This window comes from Platalea leucorodia, assembly GCF_965183815.1.
Source record: "Platalea leucorodia genome assembly, chromosome: 8".
NCBI lineage: Eukaryota > Metazoa > Chordata > Aves > Pelecaniformes > Threskiornithidae > Platalea > Platalea leucorodia.
The window spans coordinates 27120508-27144019 of NC_138830.1; the positions used below are offsets into that span (position 1 = coordinate 27120508).

Here is a 23512-nt window from a genome sequence, read left to right on the forward strand (position 1 = left end):
GGGAGAGGTAAATTGTGTACATGAGGGGGTGGAGGGGTGTCTTCAGAATAAAGAAAAAGGGGTTTCTTAGGGAAAAAAAAGTGTGAAAAATGGTCAGTTATTGGCTGTGTCTGCAGCACTGTTTTGTAGTGCTCTGCCCAGACTGAGATGGGGGGTGGGAGCGTGATGCCCATCTTCCTGCCTTGCCTCAGGGGCTGCTGGAGCGGCGCTGCCCCCCCCCCCCCCCCCCCCCCCCGAGGCACAGGAGACAGCGCCTCCTCGCAGCCCCCCAGTAACAATTTATTTCTCTCAGAATTCTACCATGCAATCTGTTTATTTTTCTCCAGCAGACAGTTTATCCAGTGCAATTTGTAATACACGATTCCATACAGACACTGGTTTAGTATCAGAAAGCACTTGTATTTCAGTGAACTGCATTGTACTTGAGGTAACAGTTGTACCTGGGGACAAAACTGCACAGCTCCCTAACTGCTGTGTTCGGCGCGGTGTTTCGTACTAGGGGACGGACAATGCTCCCAGAAATGCACTTCCTTTTCTAAGCAACTAATTCACACAGAGGACTCTTGGCCTGTTTTTGTGATATGCATGTAGGCCTGAGACATGGAAAGCTTTCTCTAAAGAAGAAAAACCCTTTCTGATAGGAATTTACATTAAGAAAAGTTGTAGTTGTCTCCTTTGTTATTTGCAGAATAGTTCTTTATTATACACAAGTATTCTACTCAGTAATACTTGAATGAACAATTTAACCATTTATGGTAAATGGAGACTCAAAATTTCTTTGAAGATAATCTTGATTTAAATTTACACCATTAAGGACAGGAACTGCATAATGTCTTAGACTGAAACACTCTAATAATAGAATTGTCCCTCTTTTTAAAGATGGTATTAAGAAAAGTTAATGGCAAAGTTTTCCGAATCTGCTATGCTTTCAACAACCTCTTTAATCCATGGGATGTAATTGGATACTCTTGTATATACACCGTATTTCCCTTTTTCAGCACAGCCCTCGCCCCAGCTTACAATCCCCAAGAGAAACCAAGTGTTGTGGTAAGACACCGTGAAGGGGCCACCGCTGTCCCCTTTGCAGGCGTCTGCAACGTCAGTGTTGTAACCCGCGCAGAACATGTTGTCAGTGATGAGCCTGTCTGTTGACCGCTGACAGGTCTCCATGTTCACAATGGGCAGCCGGACTTTCATGAGGAAGCGCAGAGTCGAACCTCGGTTGTGAGTGGCCCCCCATCCGCTCACCATCCCTACTGTTCCTTCTTCGGACAGCAGGGTGGCAAGGTTGGGGCTTGGGAGGCAGATGGGGATTACAAACTCATTAAAAATAACGTCACTGCTCAAGTACAACAAGGCGATGTCACCGTTGTAGTTATTTGAATCATAGTGTGGATGTGTCCAGCTCCGTTCCACGTCAATCTTCTGTTCCTTGAATTCTCTTTGGTATTTGTCAAAGTCTCCTGTAGTCAGGACAAGTTAAAATGTTAGGCAAACTGGCAAGAGCCTGTAGGGTATCGTCACGGGGGAACAGGAAAGATGATGATAGTGAATCGGTGCTTTGGCCTTTCGTCCCGAGAAGGCACAGACCAAAACAAATGATGTTCTGGAGCAATAATTTCTTACATTGCAGCTGTGAGCCCGCAAAGCAAGCTTACCCGTTTGCCCTTTACGGGCAAAACAAAGTTGTCGACTGGATGAATGGCTACTTACAGACATTATGGCTTCTGGGTAGGGATTTTACCATAAATACTGTCGATGCTTTTTAGTAAGCACTGTCTTTTGAACAGTGTGTCTAAGCTTCCATGGGGTGTTTTCCCCCTCAGGAACATGACATAGGCATTAAGATGCAGCCATGGATAAGGCTGAGGAATTGTTTCCTGTCAGTTATCCAGCGCTGTATTCTGCTTGTGCCTCTTGCATTGTCTCTTTGCTGGAGGTTTCAAGCACAAGATTGTGTTTATTGCAACATTCCTGCTGCGAGGGGTTACAACTCCTGCTATTGTAACCGGTGCTGTAGTACATGACGAGAGAGAGGGGCTTTCTGCTCTGAGGCAATTACAGGCGACAAGAAGCACGCAGCACAGCAGGAAACTAATCTTAAGGCTGATTAATAAACAAAACTGACTTGAGAGCAGAGCATCACCTACAGCATCCCTCCTTCTGAGGTGTACCCTGACACGTGCTCCGTCTCCATGCACAATATGTTTGCCAAAATGGGCGACAGAAAAAGCTCAATCTGTGCCTTATGCCACAAAAACAAAAGGGACCAGCTGGAGCTGGTCCATTCACCAGAATGAGGTGTTCTGTAACTCCAAGTCAGGCTGGATGTGTCTGTGTCTCAACCATACCTTACTGCGCTCATGTACCATGCAAAGCGCATTTTCAGTAAGAGCTTACCCCTGTGTTTATACGCTACACAAACTGTACTCACCTACGGTAACGTGGTGTGGTCTGACGAGATCCAGGCAGTGAGCAGCAGTGACGACCCAGCGGCTGCCAATTAAACTCCCTCCACAGAAGCCAATATCTTTACTGTTCCGGATCAAGACCTGCACGAGGAAGAAGGGGTCACCAGGGCTGTGTCGGGTGCGTACGCACACTGTCGGTCTCTCTCTCTGGTCAGTTGCAGGCTCTGTATCTTGAAAATAATACTGCTGGCAACAATGACTGCAGCGCACCAAGCAAAGATGAGGATGATAAAACAGTAATAAAATGATTGCAGAGCTGGGACAATGGAGCAGAATATTATGCTGAACTAAGCTTGATAAAATCAAAGAGGATGAGAGCTATGGTGCCAGGCATTCTTCCAAGCAAATGAGTACGATGATGGTGATTTTTCGTGTGGCTTCAAATTTTTTGGGGGTGGGAGAGAACAGTAACACAAGGTATATTTCACTGGTGCTCCGGTTAAAAAAAAAAGAAGAGAGCGGTGTTTGGCTACATGAATAAGGGAGAGAAAAGAGTTTTTCACTTTCCCAGCTGTCAAGTGAAAGTGCAAGTAAAAGTGCAGATTCAGAAACTTTGTTGTTTTTATTGGCAATAAAAAAAAAATTATAAGCTCTATTAATGCCTCAGCATCTCTTCAATTAAACTCCTCCCTGAACCTGTTATTTCATGTGTTAAACTGAAGGAAAAGCTTGAATTTTGGTACTCTGCAGTTTCAGTCAAGGTAATAATAAAATAGTGGGGGGAAAAAGCGATGCCGTCCTGCCTCCTCCTTTGGTCTGGTTCCTGGAGTAGAGCCATTTTGACTTGGTGCTATGTACTATCGGTGCTTTTAATTCTGTTCAGTAGTGCTAGAACAAAACATTGGAAAGTAGCAAAGAAAAATTACCTAAAAATTCTTAGGTTATGAGGAACTAGAATGGAAAGGGTTTGCAAAACCCTTTAAAACCAAACCAAACCCACCAAGATTCAATTATGAATTGCCTGATGTAATGAAAATTTAAAACTTCTTTGATGGTAACACTTTATTTCAAGAAGCAGCTGTACCGGTTAGGTAGCATTCAGACTACATTCCCTTCTCCCAACCCCGAATCAGGTCTCACTGGATCCCAAGGAAGCAGCCAGTGTTCCTCCTAGAGGTGTCTCAGCTGGCAGAAACCCACACGTTTACTAGTAGTGACGTTTCAGCTTGCAAAAGCGCACAACGACTGCATGGTCCGCGCAGGCTCAGCCTACTGTTTTTCTACCTGTAAAATACCTCCTGAGGTGTGGAATGGGAAAATCTTTGTGTGTGACAGCAATAAAATAAACTGACAGGACCCGGAGTTTTTTTAGATCAGTCTGTTAACCTTCTGTGCACAAGCCCATAAACAATAATAGTACACTGATCAAGCAGAGACAATATAAATAAGTGAAAATTATTAAAAAAAAGGGCGCGCGCACACACACAAAACCAAGATTAAAAAAATAAGATCGTGGAAATAAATAAAAGCATCACTTCAGGGAGGTTCCCCTACTTGCCACTTGCGTTCACATTTGAGCCCTCTCAGTTTTCTCTTCCTTACTGTAACAGGTATGAAAAGCTCAGCATTATAAATGAAGAATCTCACCTGGTCATAGAAACATTTTTGTGAAAAATATCACCAGCCCTCCCACAAGGAGTCAGAAGCACAGCTTTGCACCAAGAACATTTAGAAACAAAGAACCTGAATAAGAGAGCAGGAGACGATCTGACTGATGCTGTTAAGAGAGAAAGTATTAAGCTGAGCTCAGAAAAGCACATACACCTAGGACAGGGGAAGAGTGATAAAAAAGGCAACTAAGATACCCGTCATCAAAAAGGCCTGGAGAAGTTTGAGAAATACATGTGGTTGGATTGCTCGCCACCTGAAAAACAACTTTATAATGGCTTGATGAACTCTGCTCCAGCTGGAGCCCGTGATGATAACGTAGGAAAGCACTCAGGTGTGGTATTTATGGCCAGACTGGAAGAAAAGTATTACCTGCCAGGGGCAATGGCCACGATGACACACAGTTCCTCCCGTTATCCTGGAGTCATTGTGCGCTAAAGTAGAGCTGAGGTTTATCTGGACGACCTGAGGCGCGCCTGAAACGTTTCCCCAGTCACTGCTCTGATGAAGCCCATCGTGCGGGGCTGGCACGGCCCCTGGTTTGTGCTGGCCCGCACGCTCCCCTGTTCGGTTTCGCCCAGCAGCATCTTCCACCATTTCTCTCTGCCTGGCGGCAGGCGCTGTGGTCTCGCTCTGCCATGCAGGGCCCTGGGTGGGCTCACCCCACGGAGCCGGGCCTCTCCCGGGCTCGCCAGGCCCGGCGGTCCCCTCCGCTGCCTCATCCTGCTCAGGGGCGCCCGCCTCCGGCCCAGCAGCACCAGCCCCCGGCGGCTGCTGGCTAACAGAGTCCACCAGCGTCTTGTTCCAGCTGGAAGCATCTCCTGTCCCCTCCGTCCGTCCAGCGTCACCCTCCATGCATGCACTCTGCCCAAAGGCACCCTTTACGGTCTCATTTTCCCCAACAGCACTTTGTTCCAGCTCCGTTTGCCTAACCGTGCCCTCCGTGCTCTCATTCCACTTGGCCACATCATCCCCGTGCTCATGCAGTCCCCTCGGGAGCCTTTTCTGCCCCAGCCGCGCTTCCTCCAGAGCCTGCCTGGCTTTAATCAGGCCACATGGAAATGGTGCTGGAGGGAGGAAAGACAGAAATAAAGATTTGAGTTTAGGGTGCGTGGTGTCGTGTCAAACTCCAACGCAAAAGCAGCACCGTTCCTGTCCAACAATGGGATTCACCCCTCCTGTAAGAGCCCAGGAACAACTCCGACACCTTGATGTCAAACGCCACTTTGGCCACCCACCCCCGCCCTCCTCTGACCAAGGCGTGCAGAGCCAGGTACCAAGAAACACAGCACTCGGCTCTGCTCTCCTGACCCACCGGCAGCAGCCGCGGCTGGCTGCCCCAGGAGCAGCCTGCCGAGGGCTCGCTTCAGGACAGAATCCAAACCCAGCGCTCCCCTTGTGACAGGACGCCTTAGCACAAAGGTTTAAAGACCCTTGTCACGTCCCTTAGCTTCGTAACGCAGTTAAACTGCTCTAAGTCTGTGCTGCTGTGGGAAGGAACAGGCCCACCCCAGACTGTACTGCTGCTCCTTTACCCAGTACGTGCACAGAGGGACACTGGATTAGAGAGACACCTGATTGAGAAGAACCTTAAAATTTAAAATAAATAAACAAAACGTTATAAATAAGACAGATCTTTTCCATACACTAAGTGCAAGCTGCAGTAGCTACAGCATGTGTAGCTCTTCTGCAACTAGCAAAAAGGAAAAGACAGTGCCTGTGAATTGCTCTTTACCTGAAGTCACTGAGCCGACTATGCTTTACCTGCTTGCACGCATCTCTTCCCGTCCTCGTGCAGGGTGTAATCCTTTGCGCAGGAACATACCACCTGAAAGGCGCTGCTGCTGTCCCTGCAGTACTGCCAGCACCCACCGTTCTTATACCAGCACTCAAACTTTTCTGCGATGGAAACGCACAGGCATTCGCTGTGTTATTGCTACGCACGGACCCCTGAGCAGCGCACAGCTTCTAGCACTATTATTATATGAAAGAAAGTAGAAAAAATATCTGCTGAAATCTCGCAGGGAAACAGGAGGAACTACCCCTTACAGTTCCAGAAAACCACGCTGATTTGTAGTGAACCAAACACATTGCTTTATGTCTATTGTTGTTCACCTGTTTCTACCACTTTCTTATTTGCCAGCTTTGTCTTCAGGCCACAGCTGGGCTCCAGGCCTTTCTGCCTGTAGAGCAGGGGCAAGAAAACGCCTGGAAGAGCAAACACTTCTAAATGCATCCATTTTTGATCCACCTGCACATCTTATCTTTCATATCATGACAGATTTAAAGGACTAGGCATTTTGGTGGGGGCCAAGGCTGCAAGAAATTGACTGAGTTTTTTTATACATTGTTATTATTTTAAAAAAATCATGTTTAATTGCTTCACTGTAAAAAGAAAAGGTTGACAAAGCACTTGGGGAAAAAAAAAATTACTTATGATTCGTAGTTTCCACGTCAGTTTGGCTTTTGCTGTAATTTTATGCCTCAGTCATTTGCAAACCGGATACAGTATTTCAGAGGACCAAAAATCTCATAAGAGAGGCAGCTTTTCTACTTCATTTTTCATTATTTGTATATTACAACATAAATACAACTTTTTTTTGTTCACACTAAGCTTTAGCTAATTTGTTTGATGCATTTACTCAATAAAATTAAAAAGAGACTAGAGCCTCACCCTGAAGAATATCTCCAGTGCAGGTGCCTATGGCAGGAGTTACTAGACTTGTTATCGCTCTAAAGTGATAAGAAGAGGTAATTCCCTGTCCTTTCTTGGGGAAAGATGGGAATGGCCACGTGCCTTCCCCAGGGCTTGCACAGATGAGTGCAAGAGCCCAGAACTGCAGCTGCTGTATGACAGGAGGTGGTGCTACCCCCTTCTTCCGCAGAGCAGAGCTACGCGTAGCCACAGCCGCTGTCACAACGTGACTCCCCTCCTAGGGTGGCAGTGCCCCAACACGCGGTATAAGAAAACACTGTTCTGATGTATGAATCTTAAACAACTGACCCGTTCTGTATCAGATAAAGTCACCACTGATAATCCCAGTGAGAAGCCTGTACAAAGGTTCAGCTCAAGTATCCAAGGAGCAAATTCCAGCCTCAATCTTTCCTTCACAATGAACGTCAATGTGTCTGTTTCTCTACTCACCTTTTTCACAGTTGTCTCCTCCAAATTTTGGGGGGCAGATGCAAAAGTAATTGTAGTGTCTTATTTTGCAGACTCCACCATTGTTACAGGGATTTGTACTACATGGATTTAAACCTAAGAAGAAACAAGGCATAGTGTAATTCCAGGAATTAAGAGAAGCATGGCTTTAAATTGCCACATAATTCTTTGTACCCAGAAGGGACACAAGAAATACATTTTTAAAAAATTCCTTTTTTACCTACCTTTGTAATTGAACCAAAACTCCACCTGCAAGAAGAAATCGCAAATGAAGAAAACAGTCAATAAGTGGTCATATTGGTTAGTGAAGATATAATTTAGAGAACTGGTTTTTTAGGGTGCATGTAAATTAACGTTTTGATTAAAACCATGAAATACATTCTCAGAGCAGATCTCCTGATCATCACCAGGCAGCTTGCTTTCGTTTGCATCGTGTACCAGCCAGAGAGTGCATAAACTGGGTTGTATTGGAATGAAAATTAAACTGAAAGCTTAGATCCATAAATGCTCCGGCCAGTGAAAGGTCTGTGGCACCAGCCTAGGGGTTTCAAGTGACACCCCTGGCTCCCCACAAAACGTGTCAGTGCAAGGGCCTCAGCACCAACTGCTTCACTCTTAAGAGCCATTTCTACTGCGCTGCACTATGTGCCAAGGAAGACATCACCTAAGCAACTCGGGCTAGACACAAGAGAAATTAGGCACCTCTATTTAAAATTGCAATTCAAACTCCTGCTTCAGCAGAAGGCCCCCAGCAGAGCACCTGCAGCCCCGCTCCCCAGCTGGACACTATCGGGCCCTGGGAACAAGGCGCTCCTCCTCTGTATTCGGAGGGGTCTGATCAAGCAAGCGGCCTCTGAAAATGTCAGAATCACGTTGCTGTATTGAGGCTCTCACAGAAATAGGTTTTGGATACTTTTAAGGAATTGTGTTTAAGGTTTACACAACAAACTGAGCCCTGGCTTAGAAAGTGAGATCTCACAGGTGCCTTGAGTGACCCATCCTGACTACCAAGCTGCAGAATCCCTAGGCACACACCTGTCAGAGCCATGCCAGCTGGCTTGGGAAGGATTACTTACAGCTCACTGTTAACTTTCCTCTATTTTTCCTAACATAAAGTTTCTCACTGTTTTCTCCTGCGAATGGAAGATCTCCTTAGCCTCCTCAAATGAACACTTTTCCTCATTGCATTCTCTCTCCAAGTTCCCCGGACGAATCTCTTCTAGAAAATAGTTAGCACGTTTATGGACTTTCAGCACCTCGTGTGCTTCATCTTTTCTCATAAACACTAGAAAAACAAAATTGAACAGTTGATACTGGAAGACAACAAACTGGCAACATTACAGTCACAGTCATGCACTCTTTCAGTTGAGTAAACAATATAAAGAAGGGGAGCAGGAATCTATGTAAACAGCCCAAAGGAAAATAAAATTAGTCTGTGTTGCAACAAAACACACTAGTAGTTTAAGCTTTCAGTGGATCAAAAGATCCACTACCGAGACTTGCAGATTAGTGCAGAAATTATTTTTTATTCCACAAGACTCTTGAGTATTGCAGCTTCTTCTTTGGAGGCTGGTTATATTTTTCTGCCTAGCCATCCTGATTCACAACAATTTTTAGTTGCCTGGCTGTGTGTGCATGTGGAAATAAAGCTGAAAGGAGAGGTTTGGTTTGTATTTGGTGTCAGCTTTGTTAGATATTCAGTAATGGAGACCCAGTGCTTTCCAGGTAGCTACTGTGGCCACAATAGGACAGACACCGCTCCTTCATGAAAGTGTCAGTTTTGTACTTATATTTAGTTCACCTCAACTTCGCTTCACTAAGCTATCTGCCCTCCTACCACAATGTCTTAAGAGTTATTCCTGCCCATAAATTAAGGGAGGGGTGGCCAGAAGAGGGAATATGGCAGTCAGATCCTCCCCACATACACCCTGATCTTTGCTAGGGCACCTCTAGCTGAAGCACAGTGTTCCCAGGATTTTCCAGCCAGGATGCCCTGAAGGAAAACCAGGGCTCACTCAGCCCTTGTGGATGTACTGATACCACGTGCCATCTCAAGCACCTCCAGACACTTACGTGCGGTGACTGAATTGAGTCCTGAGTCACTATTTAGGGCAGATGAAGGTTTTTACCTTTTTGTTACATCTCCAGAAGTGTGGCTCTATATCCAAAACCCATCTGATGATTGTGAAAAACTGCTGCTGAGAAGTGTTTTAAGAGGCAAGCTCGCTTGGTAATCCTGACAAAGCCTACTAAAATTCATACAGCAGTTCATTTAAGAGTACCCTGTTTTCCTAGTCATGGTTTAGCATCCTAGACAAGTCAAAACCCTTTGAGAAAAAACCCAGTTTTGGAGATGGACCATAAAGACACACATTTCTTTGCAGTTGCACAATTGGTATCTATAGCAATGACTGAAATTCTAGAATAATGTTAAAATGCTTCATTTCTAGGCAATTAGAAACAGTCAACAAAACCTCTTAGCTGAGAAAAGCTTTGGACAGATCCTGCTGTCTGGTAATGGAAAAAATGTCTTTCACTTACATCAGTGAAATTGCCCTTCACCACCCCTTGAGTTCTGGGGTCATCTTTAAAGCATTTACCTATGGTTAAGTACCATCACATAGAGGATATGCCTGTTGTAAAGCCTTCTGGTTTGCAGATACCAGTTCTGCTTCTGCTCTTCCTCCTCTGCAAGGACAGCCATAATGATTTGTGAGGTCCTCTGCATTCTCACGCCTGTTCTAAAGCTCTCTGAAGCCATTTCCAAACCTTGCATAGTTGTTGTAGTAAAATCAACACAAGGGTTGAGAACACATGTTGAAAATGCCTAATTTTAGCTTCCCAAATTTGAAAACATTGCCATGCAAAAATAACTCAGATTATGGGTTCAACATCACAAGGAGAATACTTTTCAACAGGATAGTGGTCTAAGAAAGGTTGATTTCTCTTGGAAATATATATGAATATTTATTTTTCTCTTGTACATTTCAGGAAGTGCTTCTTCAACCCATAGGACTTTGTGTTCAGAAAAGGAATGCTGTTTCAGTTCAAATGCCAAGATTGTCACAATAAGACATTATTGACAAGTTAAAAATCAGAAGTACCTACCTGAATATGAAAACAGACAGCTGCTGTTGATGGAGCACATCAGTAGGAGAAACATCACAAGTGAGGAACTGCTCTCCATTTTAGTGAGCATTCAGAATACTCTGACTTCCTGCTGATTTCCTTCAGAAGGAAAAGAAGAATGAAATTGGCATATTGTCACAAAAACAATGGTGAATTAGCCTGCAAAAAAGATGGAGAAATAGAAGCAAGAGGACAAAAGAGGGGCGAAAGAAAGCAAATTCTATTCAGTTCATTTTGATCTGATTTCCATTGTTTCTCCAAGTCACACAATGCTGCACGCTACCATAGGAATCCCAACAATTCGCAAGGCAACATGCAGAGATTGACCTAGCCCAGGATGTGGTGCAGGGTCTGATCCAAAGCGCACAGAAGTAATAAAAAAGCTATGGTGAACAGGGGAGGCATGGATCAGGCCCACACCGAACAGACGCCAGTTCCAGCGACAGCCTTGTTTAAACTGCGAAGGATCCCAGGCTGAGGGCTGAGCTGCACGCTTCAGCCAGCAGTTGCTAATGACGGCAACTGCTGTGTAATCACTGATGGTCTTGTCAAGTAAGACCGAATGCGCAAACCCCAGTGAGGAAACCATCCACCACATACCTGGCAGTAAAAGTTACAAGACAGAAGTCTGTATTTCTTCATATTGCCTTCCCAGGCTAAATAATTCACCAGGATTTGACAGCACATACCTCTTTGCTACCTGTATCATTTTTCCAAAAACACAGGATCTAGAATGCATTCACTTTACACAGAACCATGCAGTTATACTCACTTTTTTCTTTTCTTTATTTTTTTAGGGGAAGACAGGAGAGAGATTTGGATGTACACCAGGAACAGCCATGAGGTCAAGAGGTTGATCATTAACCAGTCACAAATATTGACAGAGGAGAGACAACCTTCTGGATTCTATGAAACACATTTGCAATCCAAAATCGGAAGAAAATTGTGTGTGTGTTTCTACATGCATACATGTGTGTATTTAAAAAAAGTCCTTAAAAATATCCTCCCAACAATAAAAGCCACTTCTTTGCAATACATTTCTTCAGGAAAATCTGGAATTTTTAAGAGAAGATTTCTGACACTCCATCACCTTTCAATAGGTAAGACCAACTGATCTGGAAAATACACAAGCTGCTCTGTAAACATCTGTTGAAATATGCAGAGCTGTGACTGTGTAGGAGGATTCATAGCAGTCACCTGCAGGAAGGCAAATATTGCCCTTTAATAGTCACAGCTATTCACTGACATTACGATTTCTGCCTTTAATTAGACCCATGTTTTACTGGCTTTGACAACAATAATGTTTTTCCTTGTAATGCAATGACTAGCAACGTCAGCCTTCTGAGAAGCACGTGTTCTTGGTGCAGGCCCTGGCTGGAAGGCTGCTGTTCAACACATTATTCTTTAACATTCGTTGATGCTTAAATCCAGTCCCAAATAAAAAAGGGGAGGGGAAAAAAAAGAGAAAAAGCGAGACAGAGCAGTGGCGCAGAGAGATGGCTGACTGTATTGTTTCAGCTTACCTCCAACATGAAGCCCTTAGCCTGACTGTTACTTCTTTAATGCATGAATCAACTTCAGCACTTGCTTAATAAGCATGTAAGCAGCTTGTAAGCCAACAAGACTAACTCCACAAGTTTAAGAGGTATTAAACCTCTTTGCTGACACCATATTAAATTTCTTACAAATCTTAATACAATTTTGTTGTACCTGCGGTTTTTTCGTTTAACAATCTCATCACAAGAGCAGACTGAAGTTCTTCACTGATCCAAATATGGGTCCAAATCCTGATTGAGGTGTTGGAAACACACATCACTACAGCAGAGTTAGTTTCATTTTTTTTCCTACAAGATTAATTATATTTAGCAGGCTTAAGCGCTAAGATTAAAAACAAGTATAAATTGTGATATTAAACTTCATTTTGACTGTTGCTACTTCCTATGAACTTATTGGTGCTATGTATCTTTATTTTGTTTACTGACATACAGACACGGATGCAAACACACACACATATATTTCTCAGTAAGCATTAGCAATGCTAATATAGCCTGCAGCTGATTGCATTCACTAGAATAGGAAAGAACAAAAGTGTTTGCTTAGCTTGCTAATTAGAAGAGATTTACGAACCTAAGGATAAATAGAGCATGTGAAAGCTTGGAATTAAACCTCATTTTTTTAATAACACCAGAATTCCCACTGACTTTTAAGGAAGTCGGGGGGGTGGGGGTGGAAATCAGGCATCGACTGTGCAAAGAATAGAAAAAGTTCTAGTGACCTGCTGAATCAACTTAATCTGTGAGCACTGCAGCAGGATGTGAATGAGTGGACGCAGTGATGATGTTATTAAAATTTCATTGTTTTGAAAGAAAAATTATACAAATACAGAGCAAACCAAAACGGTTGCTGTGGATACTGTGTTAGAGTAAAACTGAAATAACAGAACTGTATCGCTACGGTGACTGTTAAAACACTTTTCTCTGTCCCCTCCTGCCCCCCACCCCAAGCAATTCAGTCATTTTACACTTCAAAGATGGAGTCGCCTGACCATGGACCATCTTATTTTCTACAATGCTGTACAGCATCTCAACGTAACAGGGTATTATTTCTTGCCTTAAGGCCTAAGTAGGACCATGCTACAAATAAACAACGTAACCTGGAAACTAACCAATGTAAACACTGTAACAAAGAAAAAAAAAAAAAAGAAGTAAAAGGAATAGGTACCAAGGAAAACAGTACACAAGGTTAACATATAGTCAATATTTAATACTGAAGATCTGACAGTACATTACACTGCATACTGCCACTAGCACATAGCCACAATATTCCAGACTCTCAGTATCAGAATCAACCCTTCCAAGAAGCTGACCTCTCATCTATGTGGTGCTGGATCCACTCAATATACTGACTAACTTTGGTGTAGACTCCAAATTTCTCCCTTCTTCCACAGCCTTCGCCCCAGCTCACCAGCCCTACCAAAAACCAAGTATCCTTATATCTAGTGATCATAGGGCCTCCACTGTCCCCACTGCAGGAATCTTTTTTGTCTCCTAAGCTCCCAGCACACAGCATGTTGTCAGAGATAGCAAATCTCATCGCCTGGGCACACACGTTCCGGGGAACCATGGGGATCTGAATATAACTGAGCAAAGTAGAGTAATTGTTGTTAACATCACTTGTGCTGCCCCAGCCAGTTACCACCATCTGCTTCCCACTTCTTGTCAGCTCCTGTTCTGCCAGGTCGCGGGTGGGAAGACAGATAGGGAGCGCATATTTGTTATACATCACGGGCTCAGCCAAGTGCAGCATGGCTATGTCATTATCGGAGGTCTCCTTGGTGTAATTTTCGTGGCTCACACATTTATCAACCCAAATGGTTTGCTCGTCTGCCTCAATACGGAGACGGTGGAATTTACCTGGAAGAGCAAACAAGAAGATGACAGATGCTACCGAACCTTCCTTCACCTTGAACATCAAGGCATCTGGATTACATTGGGCTTTAGGACTGTACTTCACGTTTTCACTTCCCTTGTAATATTGACATTTGTTCATTTTATGTTATAGGTTAACAGTGTTCTTACTAGATGGACAAATCTGTAAACTTTCCATTATTTACCTACATCATGAATACATACAGTACTAAATGAATTAGTACCCTAGAGGTATGGTCATCAGGTAAGAAAATGAAATGCCTATGTATTGCCCTGTTGTGTTGATATTACAGTACCCTTGTGCAACTTGAGAGATCTTCAGGAGGAAAACAATCTTTTTGGAGTCAGCACTAAAAGCTGAGAGAGCAAGCATACAGCAAAGCAAGATATTTACAACAGTACCTGAGCTTTATGCTGTATAAACACTGCCTAAATGACTGAACTTCAGGATTTATAAGATAAAGATGACTGACTGGTAAGGCTGTTCCTTTCTGAAATCTTGCATCTGTATTTTAAGGAATTTTTGACTACTTAAAGCTTCTCAGTTGTTATTTGTGCTACATGATCATGGCCATTTTGTGGGCTAAGCAGTTATGGAACAGTAAGCAGGAAACTAAGTTGAGAAGGGCCAGAAAGGGAAGAACAACTCACTTGTGATACACAAGTTTCTGGAAAAGACAGAAACAGATCTCTGACAGGATGTGAAGAGATAGCCCCAAGCATAATTATCAGTGGCTGTCACATTTCTGAACTGTGCTGTTCGTTAATTTAACCTTCATATCAAGGCCTACTTCAGTATGTACTCGATAAAAACACTTCTTTGGAGAACTGTCCATTATGCACATTCGAGCTGCAGACAGGCATGCATCCAAGCACGAGGTGGCAGGACATCCAGGCTGACACCTCACGTCTGCCCATGCTGCATGTGTGCAACGGAAGTGTCCTTTCCTTCGCGGTCTCTCTATAAGTGAGTTGGAAGTTGCTCTTCATCCCCACCTTTTCAAATGTGTGCTTCACAATACCATCCTTCAAATTTGTTCTCTCACCCCCCCACCCCACCCCCCCCGTTAATTTTTGCCTTCTTTCAGTCTTATTTGAATCCCTCCAGATATAAACTCTAAAGCCAAGTTGCTCTGACTTTGCGTGACCAAGGTCGTCCTAAGTCACTTCCTTCAGTGTAAGCTCCCCTGTGCTTGAGCATGTCAATGAGGTATTGCAGCTGTTTGGGTTTTTTTTCTGTAAAGAGTCAGTGTCTCCAAGTGTAGGGACTTCATGATCCACAGTAGTTCCAGAAATGGATTCTCAAAAGACCCCTTAAGGCCAGCTTTAGATCTTGGACTTCCAGACCAATTATTTCTGAGTCTATCCTCTTGCTCCTCTGCAGACAGCCAATGGACATTTCATACATGGCCACAGCAGACAGCAGATGGCTGAAACTGCTCTGATAGGCACCTGTATTAAGTAGTACCAGAGCCTGAAAGACTTGCTATTATCAAGCCAACACTCACAAATGTTTTTTTTTCTGCTATCACGTCCTCTCTTCTTTGTGGCAACAGTGTTCGTAGCACCCTTGGAGCACATTTCCTTACCACCCACTCTGCAGCTGCTGTGGCTGAGCGCTGACTGGCATATAAGGGGCAGGGGTTTATTACTATCTTCACAGATACAAAACTCTGCTTTAGGCCTCAGAAATAACTCTGGACTCGAACACTCTCAGATCATCTCCTCTGAGGAAGGCAGTTTAGTTGTGTAGGAGCATACTTTCTGCTAGGCTTCACATGCTCTGTATACAAGCATGGCCATGATCTGTCTGTATCCTGAGACACCTGTGAACACGTGGGTGACAGCTTTCACACCAGTGCTACTGTAGGAACAGCTTCCCCAGCCCAGGAGAACACCCTTTCGACTTCTGGTCATGAATACTTCCTTTCTCAGTTGAGTTATCCACCCCAGAAGTCCTATCCACACGTGGATGTACTGAACCTAGAGGCTGTGTGAAATGCATCTAGTTCCTTCTACACAATAAGAAGCATCATAATCTTGTTGCTGGCAGAAAAATATTAACTATGAAGTTCTACATGTACAGAGACCTGTTCCTCTCAAGGGAGAGACAGTATTTTGAATTGAATCATTACATTCACCTATCTGCTCTATTTTCTTGGAGCTCTGAACACACTTCTGGATGCTCTTAAGCTGGAGATGCGAGAACAAGAGCCACAAACAGGAAAACTGGGTTGTTCTCAAATAATCTTCCAAAACTTCAGCTACTCTAACTTTTCACTTCAGACACTGAAAAGCCATGTGAGTCCTGCTACAAGACTACTCCCCAAGCTCATGAGTGCAAACCCAGATGCGAGCTTCCCCTCCAGTTTTGCTCTTACGGATGGCAAGCAGAGAGCTGCAGCAGAACAAGTCCAGAACAGTGTTGGGTATCCCACTCTGACAGAGTCAGGTCGAGTATCACCTCTGCAGTCTCAGTACGAACACCTGCATTACTGTCATGGATCTCACACCTGCCCCCACAGACACGGCAATGTCTCCATTCAAAACTCTGTTCCATGTATCTCACCAGATGTCTCTAGAGCATGCGTTTTTCCAATGAGAACTGCTTTTCTGGTGGCAGTAAAATGCCCAAAAGATACATGTGAAAGGACAACCATGTGATGTTAGGCTGGGTCTTAAAAAGATTCCCTTCTGCTTGATGTAGAGTATCATTTGGAGAAGAATCTCTTCTCTCTTGGTGAAGTCTCAGGCTGTAGTCATCTCAGTCCTGCACACACACACCCACACCACAGTAAAGGACCCTTCTGTGGTTACCTTCTCACCACAGCAATATTGCTCAAGACTGAGAAGGATTCTCCCCTCATGTGTCACAACTCTCAGGCCATGACCACACACTTGCTTCTTCCTCTATTAATAAGAAAGGTTTTTTGGGCAGCTAGGAGAGTGAGAGAAATTCGAGCCCCTACTGCTGATGATCCTCACACTATAAATTACTCTGTATACTCACCCCAAATTTATGTGCAAGATGTCTCTTGAGTTTCATTTAAGCCAAAAAACCCCAAAACTTCTCAAATCAGGGTTTTCCCGACACTTTTCTTCACCCACTGAAAATCACTTTTTATTTGGACAGCACAGGACTCTCTTGACAGATCCCACCCCTTCTTTCTTTGCTGCAGAGAGATCTCTGGGCATGGCTATCCCAGCTGAAAGCTTGTCAGACTGCACAGATCTCTACCAAGACCTGCAGTATAAGGCCAGGGTGGAGTAATTTAAGTGCAACCTCAATACTTCCCCTAGTTACCATCTTCCCACTGCCTATCCCTTTCAAGTTACACTCAAAGTTACATCTAGCACTGCAGAGCATTCAAACACCACATCTGACTGTTGCTTTTCCCCTAAAACTTTCCAAGATCCTTCACCAAGCAAACTGCACAGGTTTCTTCCTCTTGGGCCTCACTAAAACTAAGTATACATATTGGCAATCACTTAAATGACTTACTAGTAACTGAAGTGCTTGGAGATGTGTAGTCTGTATGCATATATCCAAACTACCACACACACTTCTACCTTGATGTCCCTCTGTGGCAAAAGTGGATATTCTGGCACTAAGAGGACCCAAGGCTATATCACATGCTCTTCAAGTCATCCTTTATATTGAACAATGGAAGATGTACACAAACACATCCACCCATATGTGCCTTATTGTCTCTGTTCTCAAACATCTGCACATCCACAGTGTATATGGAACACGCATACAGACAATATATTTCCAAGGCTATGTTTACAGACAATATATTTGTAAGACTTTCCACAATTACTGTGAACAACCTATCTTTAACAGAGAAAGAAAGCAGTTGAGCTGTTATGCCTCTGTCACCAACAGTAGATAGAAAACACTAACCCCCCCAAAAAAATTCTACTTAAGTGTGAATGGAACACTAATTATTTCTGTCTGTTAATTCAGGGGCAGTACTGTACTTGACATAGATTTTCTCATGCTTAAGAGCAGCAGTGCCAGTAAAGGCGGTGTTGCCATTCTGCAGCACCTCTCCTCCTTCTCTACTGCAACTCTCTTAAGTAATGGTGTTCAAATGTATGAAAAGGCAGGAAAAAGCACTGTGACATTCTCCTCCTGGGATCACGACTTTTTTTTTCAGTACGTTTAATGACATTCAATGTTTTCATCACCAGAACAACACAAGCAGAAGAGACCAAGTCTTTCTACTTTAGAGACAAGCTTCATTGCTCAGAAGACATCAGCTCACTTCCACAGTAAGGCTGATATTGGCTCAAATGAAAGAAATTTTTTACTAAACTTTTTTTGTTTTGTACTAAAATGCATATTAAATACTTCCTAGACAACCTACTCCTACAACCAAGAAGGACTTTTGTCTTCATAACCTGCTAGTCTTTCTCCTGAGATGATAAACCCTGGGAATGAAGCAGTTATATTTTAGAAAAAACAGGGACAAACTTTTTTTCCATACCAAGTCTTACTTTCAGCCCTTCTTCTGCCTCAGTGCAGTGTGCTGCCGTTAGGACCCATGATGGATGGATGAGAACACCCCCACACAGAAACTTGCCTTTGCTATTTTGCAGCATAATCTGAAAAAAAGAAAAAAAAAAAAAAAAAGGTCTTACACTGCTCATACATATCAAGCACCAAAGCATGTCACATTCATTGAAGCCAAAGCTCTACAGTGGGACAAAAGCACTATGAATAACGTCTCTGTGGAACACCTCCAAAAAAAGTTTTGAATACCCTTTCTGAATGAGGGCTGGCTTCATCCCGATCATCATGGGATGATGCTGGTCACTGCAAAGAAGCACTTTGGTACTTCAAAGCTTTGGAACAGAGAGCTCAAATGAGGCGATTATTCTCGTCTCCACAGCACACCAGAGACAGTGCATCATCTCAGGCTGCAACTCTTATGCTACGGTGTAAAAGGGCCTTTAAGGTCAAAGAGAACCAGGCCCTGATTATATGCATTCACTAGTTCCACGCTAAGCTCTGTGAGGTCTCCCCTTTCTCTGTGATGTCCCAACCTGCTCTGTAAAGCTATGGCGTATTTTGCTGATTAAATCTCCTAACTTGAACTTACGACAGATGAGGCTTATAAGAACAAATCCATGCAGAAAGGAGAAGATTACCTCACACTCCCACCATAAGGCTGTTACAGCAGCTGGAGGATGCATCACGCAGCACGAGCTGCAGTGATTAAGTGGCCTTCCCCAGGATGGAGCAACAGAGTAGGTAAGTGTCATCACTATCCTCTCTCTTGACACTGTTGGCAAGGTAAGGTAAAAAAACTTGGCAACAGTGACAAGGTCAAGAGTCCTAACAGATAATAAACTATTTTTTCCTGTTACTCCAACTTTTGGGTTGCTTTTGAAAAAGGTAAGCTAAGGGAATCTTAGCTTCACATGACTTCACCACTAGTAATGTAGGAGCCTTTCTGGAGCAGCTAGGCAGACAGAGCTGTTCAGGAAGAGCCTGAACTATTTGTGGTGAAAAATTCTTTTCTCTTTACCTGCCAAGGGCTGTCTCCCCTTCTTCCTGCTTTTCCCTCAATGAGCCGAATATTGAATCCTGCTTTGGCTTCAATGTAGTCCATTTTCACTCTTCCACAGGGGAACTCCACTACAGGAGATGGAGAAGTTAACCAGCAAAGACCAGATCACCCAATACAAAACCTCCTTCTAAAGCATTCCCTCCGTCTCTCTAACCTAGGCAATACTATTCAGTGCCTTCATAGAAGTCCCTCAATGCTTTGCAGAAGAGGCAGTTTCCTGATTCCCCTGTATGTCTCTATGAGGCAAACAGAGGTTAAAGGCCAGAAAGTGGGTATGGAGTTGGGGAAAGCAGGCACAGAGTTACTGTGCATGGAATGGATGTTTTGAAAACTTGTACAAAGTGCACTGCAGACAATTCTCCCATAAACCCCTCTTATTTCATGCTTGAATAATCCTCTGTCAAATCTGGACTACAAACATCCTCCTCTTACCTACAGGCTTGCACATGGTATGGTCATTCGTCAACTGATACCCAGACGCACAGCTGCAAGAGCGGCGCTGGTTGGCAGGGTCATCCCTACAGAAATGTTCACATCCTCCATTATTGACAGAACAGTTGGTATATTTGACCTCTGCGGAAAAAATGAACAGCAAGAGAGACGTGAGAAGTTGGAAAGCCAAAGAGTCACAGGAAGGTAAAGCGGCAAAATAACATTGTGATTCGAGTGAGCAACGGCTGACAAGAGATTTGGGATGACAGTTGTGGGCTTTAATGGCACTTGGGCCCTGAGACAGCAAACAGACCTTGGCTCAGAATAAGGCAGTGGGGAGATGAAGAAAACAGAGATTACTGTCAGGGCAGGCAGACTGAAGAACAGAAAATTCACTGTCACTGAGTGCAAGTAAGACAGCGCGAAGTGTTGATTATACATGACATACACACTCATCGCTACATATGCTACTCAGCTTTTGTCCAAGGAAGAAATTGTCACAGTAATGACCATCAAATATTTGCAGTGGATTGTTTTTTCCCTTGTATTGTAAAAAATCCCACCATCATCCCTGTGCTGACAGTTCTAAAGTAACTGAAAACCCTGCTTTACAGAATTATTTCCAGTATTTTTGTAAAATTTAGATATCTCAGATCTCCAGACCATGGCAACACAAAGTTCATTTTGCTTTAGATAAGCACAGATAATCCCTTTACCACATCATGAAGCAAAAGAGAAATCACATTAATAAAGAGAGTATACTCTGCAATGATGAAAGTGTCAGTCCCTATTACAGAGGGATCCCTGTCACAAAGAATGTTATTTTATAGTGGATTAAAGGCAGCATTACCATAATTGCACAAAACCCCCTCCCAGCCTTTGTTACAGATGCAGGAAAACTTTCCAATATTGTCCTTGCAGATCCCATTGGAACAAGGCTGTGGGTCACACTGATCTCCATCTGAAACAGAGGCAGGAAAACTCAGTCCCTGAATCACACAAGGCTCACAGATCAAACAGTAACACGACCAGACCCTCCCCAGATTCCCAAGCATCACCCACGGTTTCTGCCACCGAATGGTGATACCTCCATGGTGCTAGCCCAGAGACAAGGGCATTTGTTTGGGTTCTGAACTACAGCTGCAGAATGCGGAGAGCGGTCAGAAGGGGAAGAAAGAGCAAAACCTGAGGCAGACAGGGAGAGGCAGGTTACTGCAGAAGTGAAGAGCAGTGGTGAGGCTCCTCTTTGGACCACGTCAGGCAGGGTTAGAGCATCAGAGAGAACTTTTGACCAGCGCTGTAGCTCTGGGGAGATGACTGATGATAGGCACAGATGCAGCTCAAGTTTTTTTAGGAAGGTTGCTTGTATGATAGGACAGGAAAACATTCTTTGCACACCCCATGTAAGAGAGAACTAGAATTTGAATCAATATGTGATACATGGCAGCAGGAAGGCTAAGTACTAGTTACCCTTGAGGAAACACAGAGAAGTGATTAGGAGAGTCTTTTACTTACCTACATACTTGGTCCAAAAATCTCGCTGTGGAGAAACAAAATTTACATTAAGGCTAGAAGCAGATTTTTAACAAGCGAGGGATTTAAAGCGTACCATGGTCTTGGCCAACAGAGCACAGCACCCCAGTCAACAGCATCAGTCTCATTCCTCTTGACAGTGTAGTGACTATATATAGTGGCACTATAAACCAACCAAACTGTCCAACCTGAATATTCATGTATTGCCCATACTCAGCACAGATCCCCTGGCCCTGCTTGCAGGCCCACCAGCACCACAACCCCTCAATATCCCCACAGCTTCTCTCTTTTCTTGTCACTTACTGCCAGGTAAGTTGGCTGTGTTACTGAACGCACAATTCATTTGTGCCCAGTTAGACAAAACGTGGGCATTGCGAAGACAGACTCCACTCCACTCTGGGGTCTGAGGGACAGCAAGGACTGGTTCATTCTATGTGGCGAGCCTACTCTGCTTACCACAATAAGAAAAAGTCCAAGTCAACACAACAATTGGGTGTGGAAAGGGGCAGGAATCAGTGATGTTGACAATAAAGGTAGCGTCCAATTGAAAATATGAGGTTTGGAGAAGGAGAGAGAACCTAGTGATAAGAGAAACGTTTGTCAGGCACAGGTGGGAGACTGGGGAGATACACTGAAAGGCAGCCAGAGCTGGTGAATGGACAACAGAGGGCAAAGGACGGGAAGGACTGGGAAAAACTCAGTGACAGCAAGAATAGCCCACGGGGTCAAGCAGGGATTGGAATTACCTGGCTAGGACCTAAACCTCACAATTAGATCAGGTGGGACATGCATGAGCAGCCAAGTTTTGTGGCCCATACAGGTGGTAACTTGACAATCACTGTAACACAATTTCATTCAAAACCATGCCAACACCTCAGGAATCAGGAGTGATGCATGTTCAGTGCTGACAGCAAGATCTCCTGTGCCCCGGATTGCAATACTTCAAGAAAAAAAAAACAACTGATTGGTTAAGTCCCACATTCATCCTTAAAAAAACAACTTACTGTTGCTTCCTTTGTTTCAAATATCTCACTGGCCTCCTCAAAGTCGCACTTCTCTTCAATGCACTCACGCTCCACAGAGCCTGGTTTGAGCTCCTCCAGAAAAGTGTTTGCCCGCTTCTGGATTTTCAAGACTTGGTTTGCATCTTTATTGCTGTAAAATACTGGAAAGCAAAAATGTGAAAGCACAAGCTGGAAAAAGAGCTGGCTGAAAACTGGTAGTGGTCCTTCCCAAAGGACACTTATCAGAGCAATAGCCCCTCTCTAGCACAGCAAGAGAGCCTGCACCAGAAACCATGGGCCGTCAGCGCTCTGCTGCAGAAGCAACCTCCAGCCTCTGCTCTGTGATACTCAGACAGCTCACAGGGCTTCACAAGGGCTGTGACCAGGCAGCCATCACAGCCCAGCACTGTGTCTGTGAACCTCTGCTAGAGGAATTCAAACCCCGTTAATGGGAACGATTCCAGCCACTCCCTGTGACTGACAGAGCAGGAAACACACATGCAAAGACTGAAAGAGGGTGAAGGGTACCTCTAAAATGAAAACTTACTTGAGGTACTACAGACTTCCGAAGACCAGGCAGCCAGCAGCACCCCTATGGTGACAAGCTTCCACATACTGCAGCAGGAGTCACCTAAAGAAGAGAAGGTAGGTGTGAAGGGGAGTGCACTCCTGAGCTGCAGCACGACCCCCATGCTGCAGACAGTTTCTATTCAGACAGCTCAACTAGCTCCTTCACTTGTTTTTCTCAGGGCAGCTCCCTTGCTGAATGCTGTGTTGTGCTGTGACTTTTTCTGATTCCATCTTCAAAGTGGCTGTTCATTAGAGGCCCTCCAGACTGGTTTGCTAGTTCCCTTCAAACCATCAGCAGCTCCCCCAGAATACTTCTTCTCTGCCCTGACACCCTCCCCTTGTCACCGGACATTTTTGACAAGCTTTATGCTTCATTAAAGCAAGCCGTACTTTGAAATCCCGAAGGATATGATACTTTTGAAGCACTTACTGCTTTATTCAGTGTGAATCAGCGCGATCTATTCTTCCTCCATGAGCTCTGCTGGAACTTAGTTAATCCGTAACTTCAGATATTTACTCTTCGGAGTGACATGAAGTGCTTTCTTTTTAGTCATTAAACAAACAGTGCTCAGGGGGAGCTTGACAATTTACCTGCATG

General features: G+C 44.1%; 3 protein-coding genes across 3 annotated transcripts in view; all 3 read right to left on the reverse strand.

The window, feature by feature from the left end:
* Positions 1–271: 271 nt before the first annotated feature.
* PROC (protein C, inactivator of coagulation factors Va and VIIIa) lies at positions 272–23471 on the reverse strand. Its single transcript, XM_082319056.1, has 13 exons — positions 23345–23471; positions 22892–22975; positions 22345–22505; positions 21323–21347; positions 20658–20768; positions 19808–19948; positions 19334–19443; positions 18290–18407; positions 13238–13784; positions 12082–12215; positions 10655–10971; positions 2435–2789; positions 272–1463 (listed from the first exon to the last, which is right to left on the reverse strand). Exons 2-13 carry the CDS (start codon positions 22956–22958, stop codon positions 886–888), a joined length of 2664 nt encoding a protein of 887 aa, XP_082175182.1. The 5' UTR covers positions 22959–22975; positions 23345–23471; the 3' UTR covers positions 272–885.
* Positions 3588–10560, reverse strand: LOC309594476 (coagulation factor X-like). The gene is made up of 6 exons (XM_082320366.1): positions 10351–10560; positions 8367–8527; positions 7467–7491; positions 7225–7338; positions 5844–5978; positions 3588–5146 (listed from the first exon to the last, which is right to left on the reverse strand). Exons 1-6 carry the CDS (start codon positions 10439–10441, stop codon positions 4410–4412), a joined length of 1263 nt encoding a protein of 420 aa, XP_082176492.1. The 5' UTR covers positions 10442–10560; the 3' UTR covers positions 3588–4409.
* The window catches only part of DGKD (diacylglycerol kinase delta), a gene marked incomplete at its 5' end in the record, with an annotated part of 65884 nt that continues 65739 nt past the window's right edge, over positions 23368–23512 (reverse strand). The window contains one exon of the mRNA XM_082320361.1: positions 23368–23505. Within this exon, the coding sequence (XP_082176487.1) occupies positions 23483–23505 (23 nt within the window). The 3' untranslated portion in view covers positions 23368–23482. The remainder of the gene's footprint in view (positions 23506–23512) is intronic.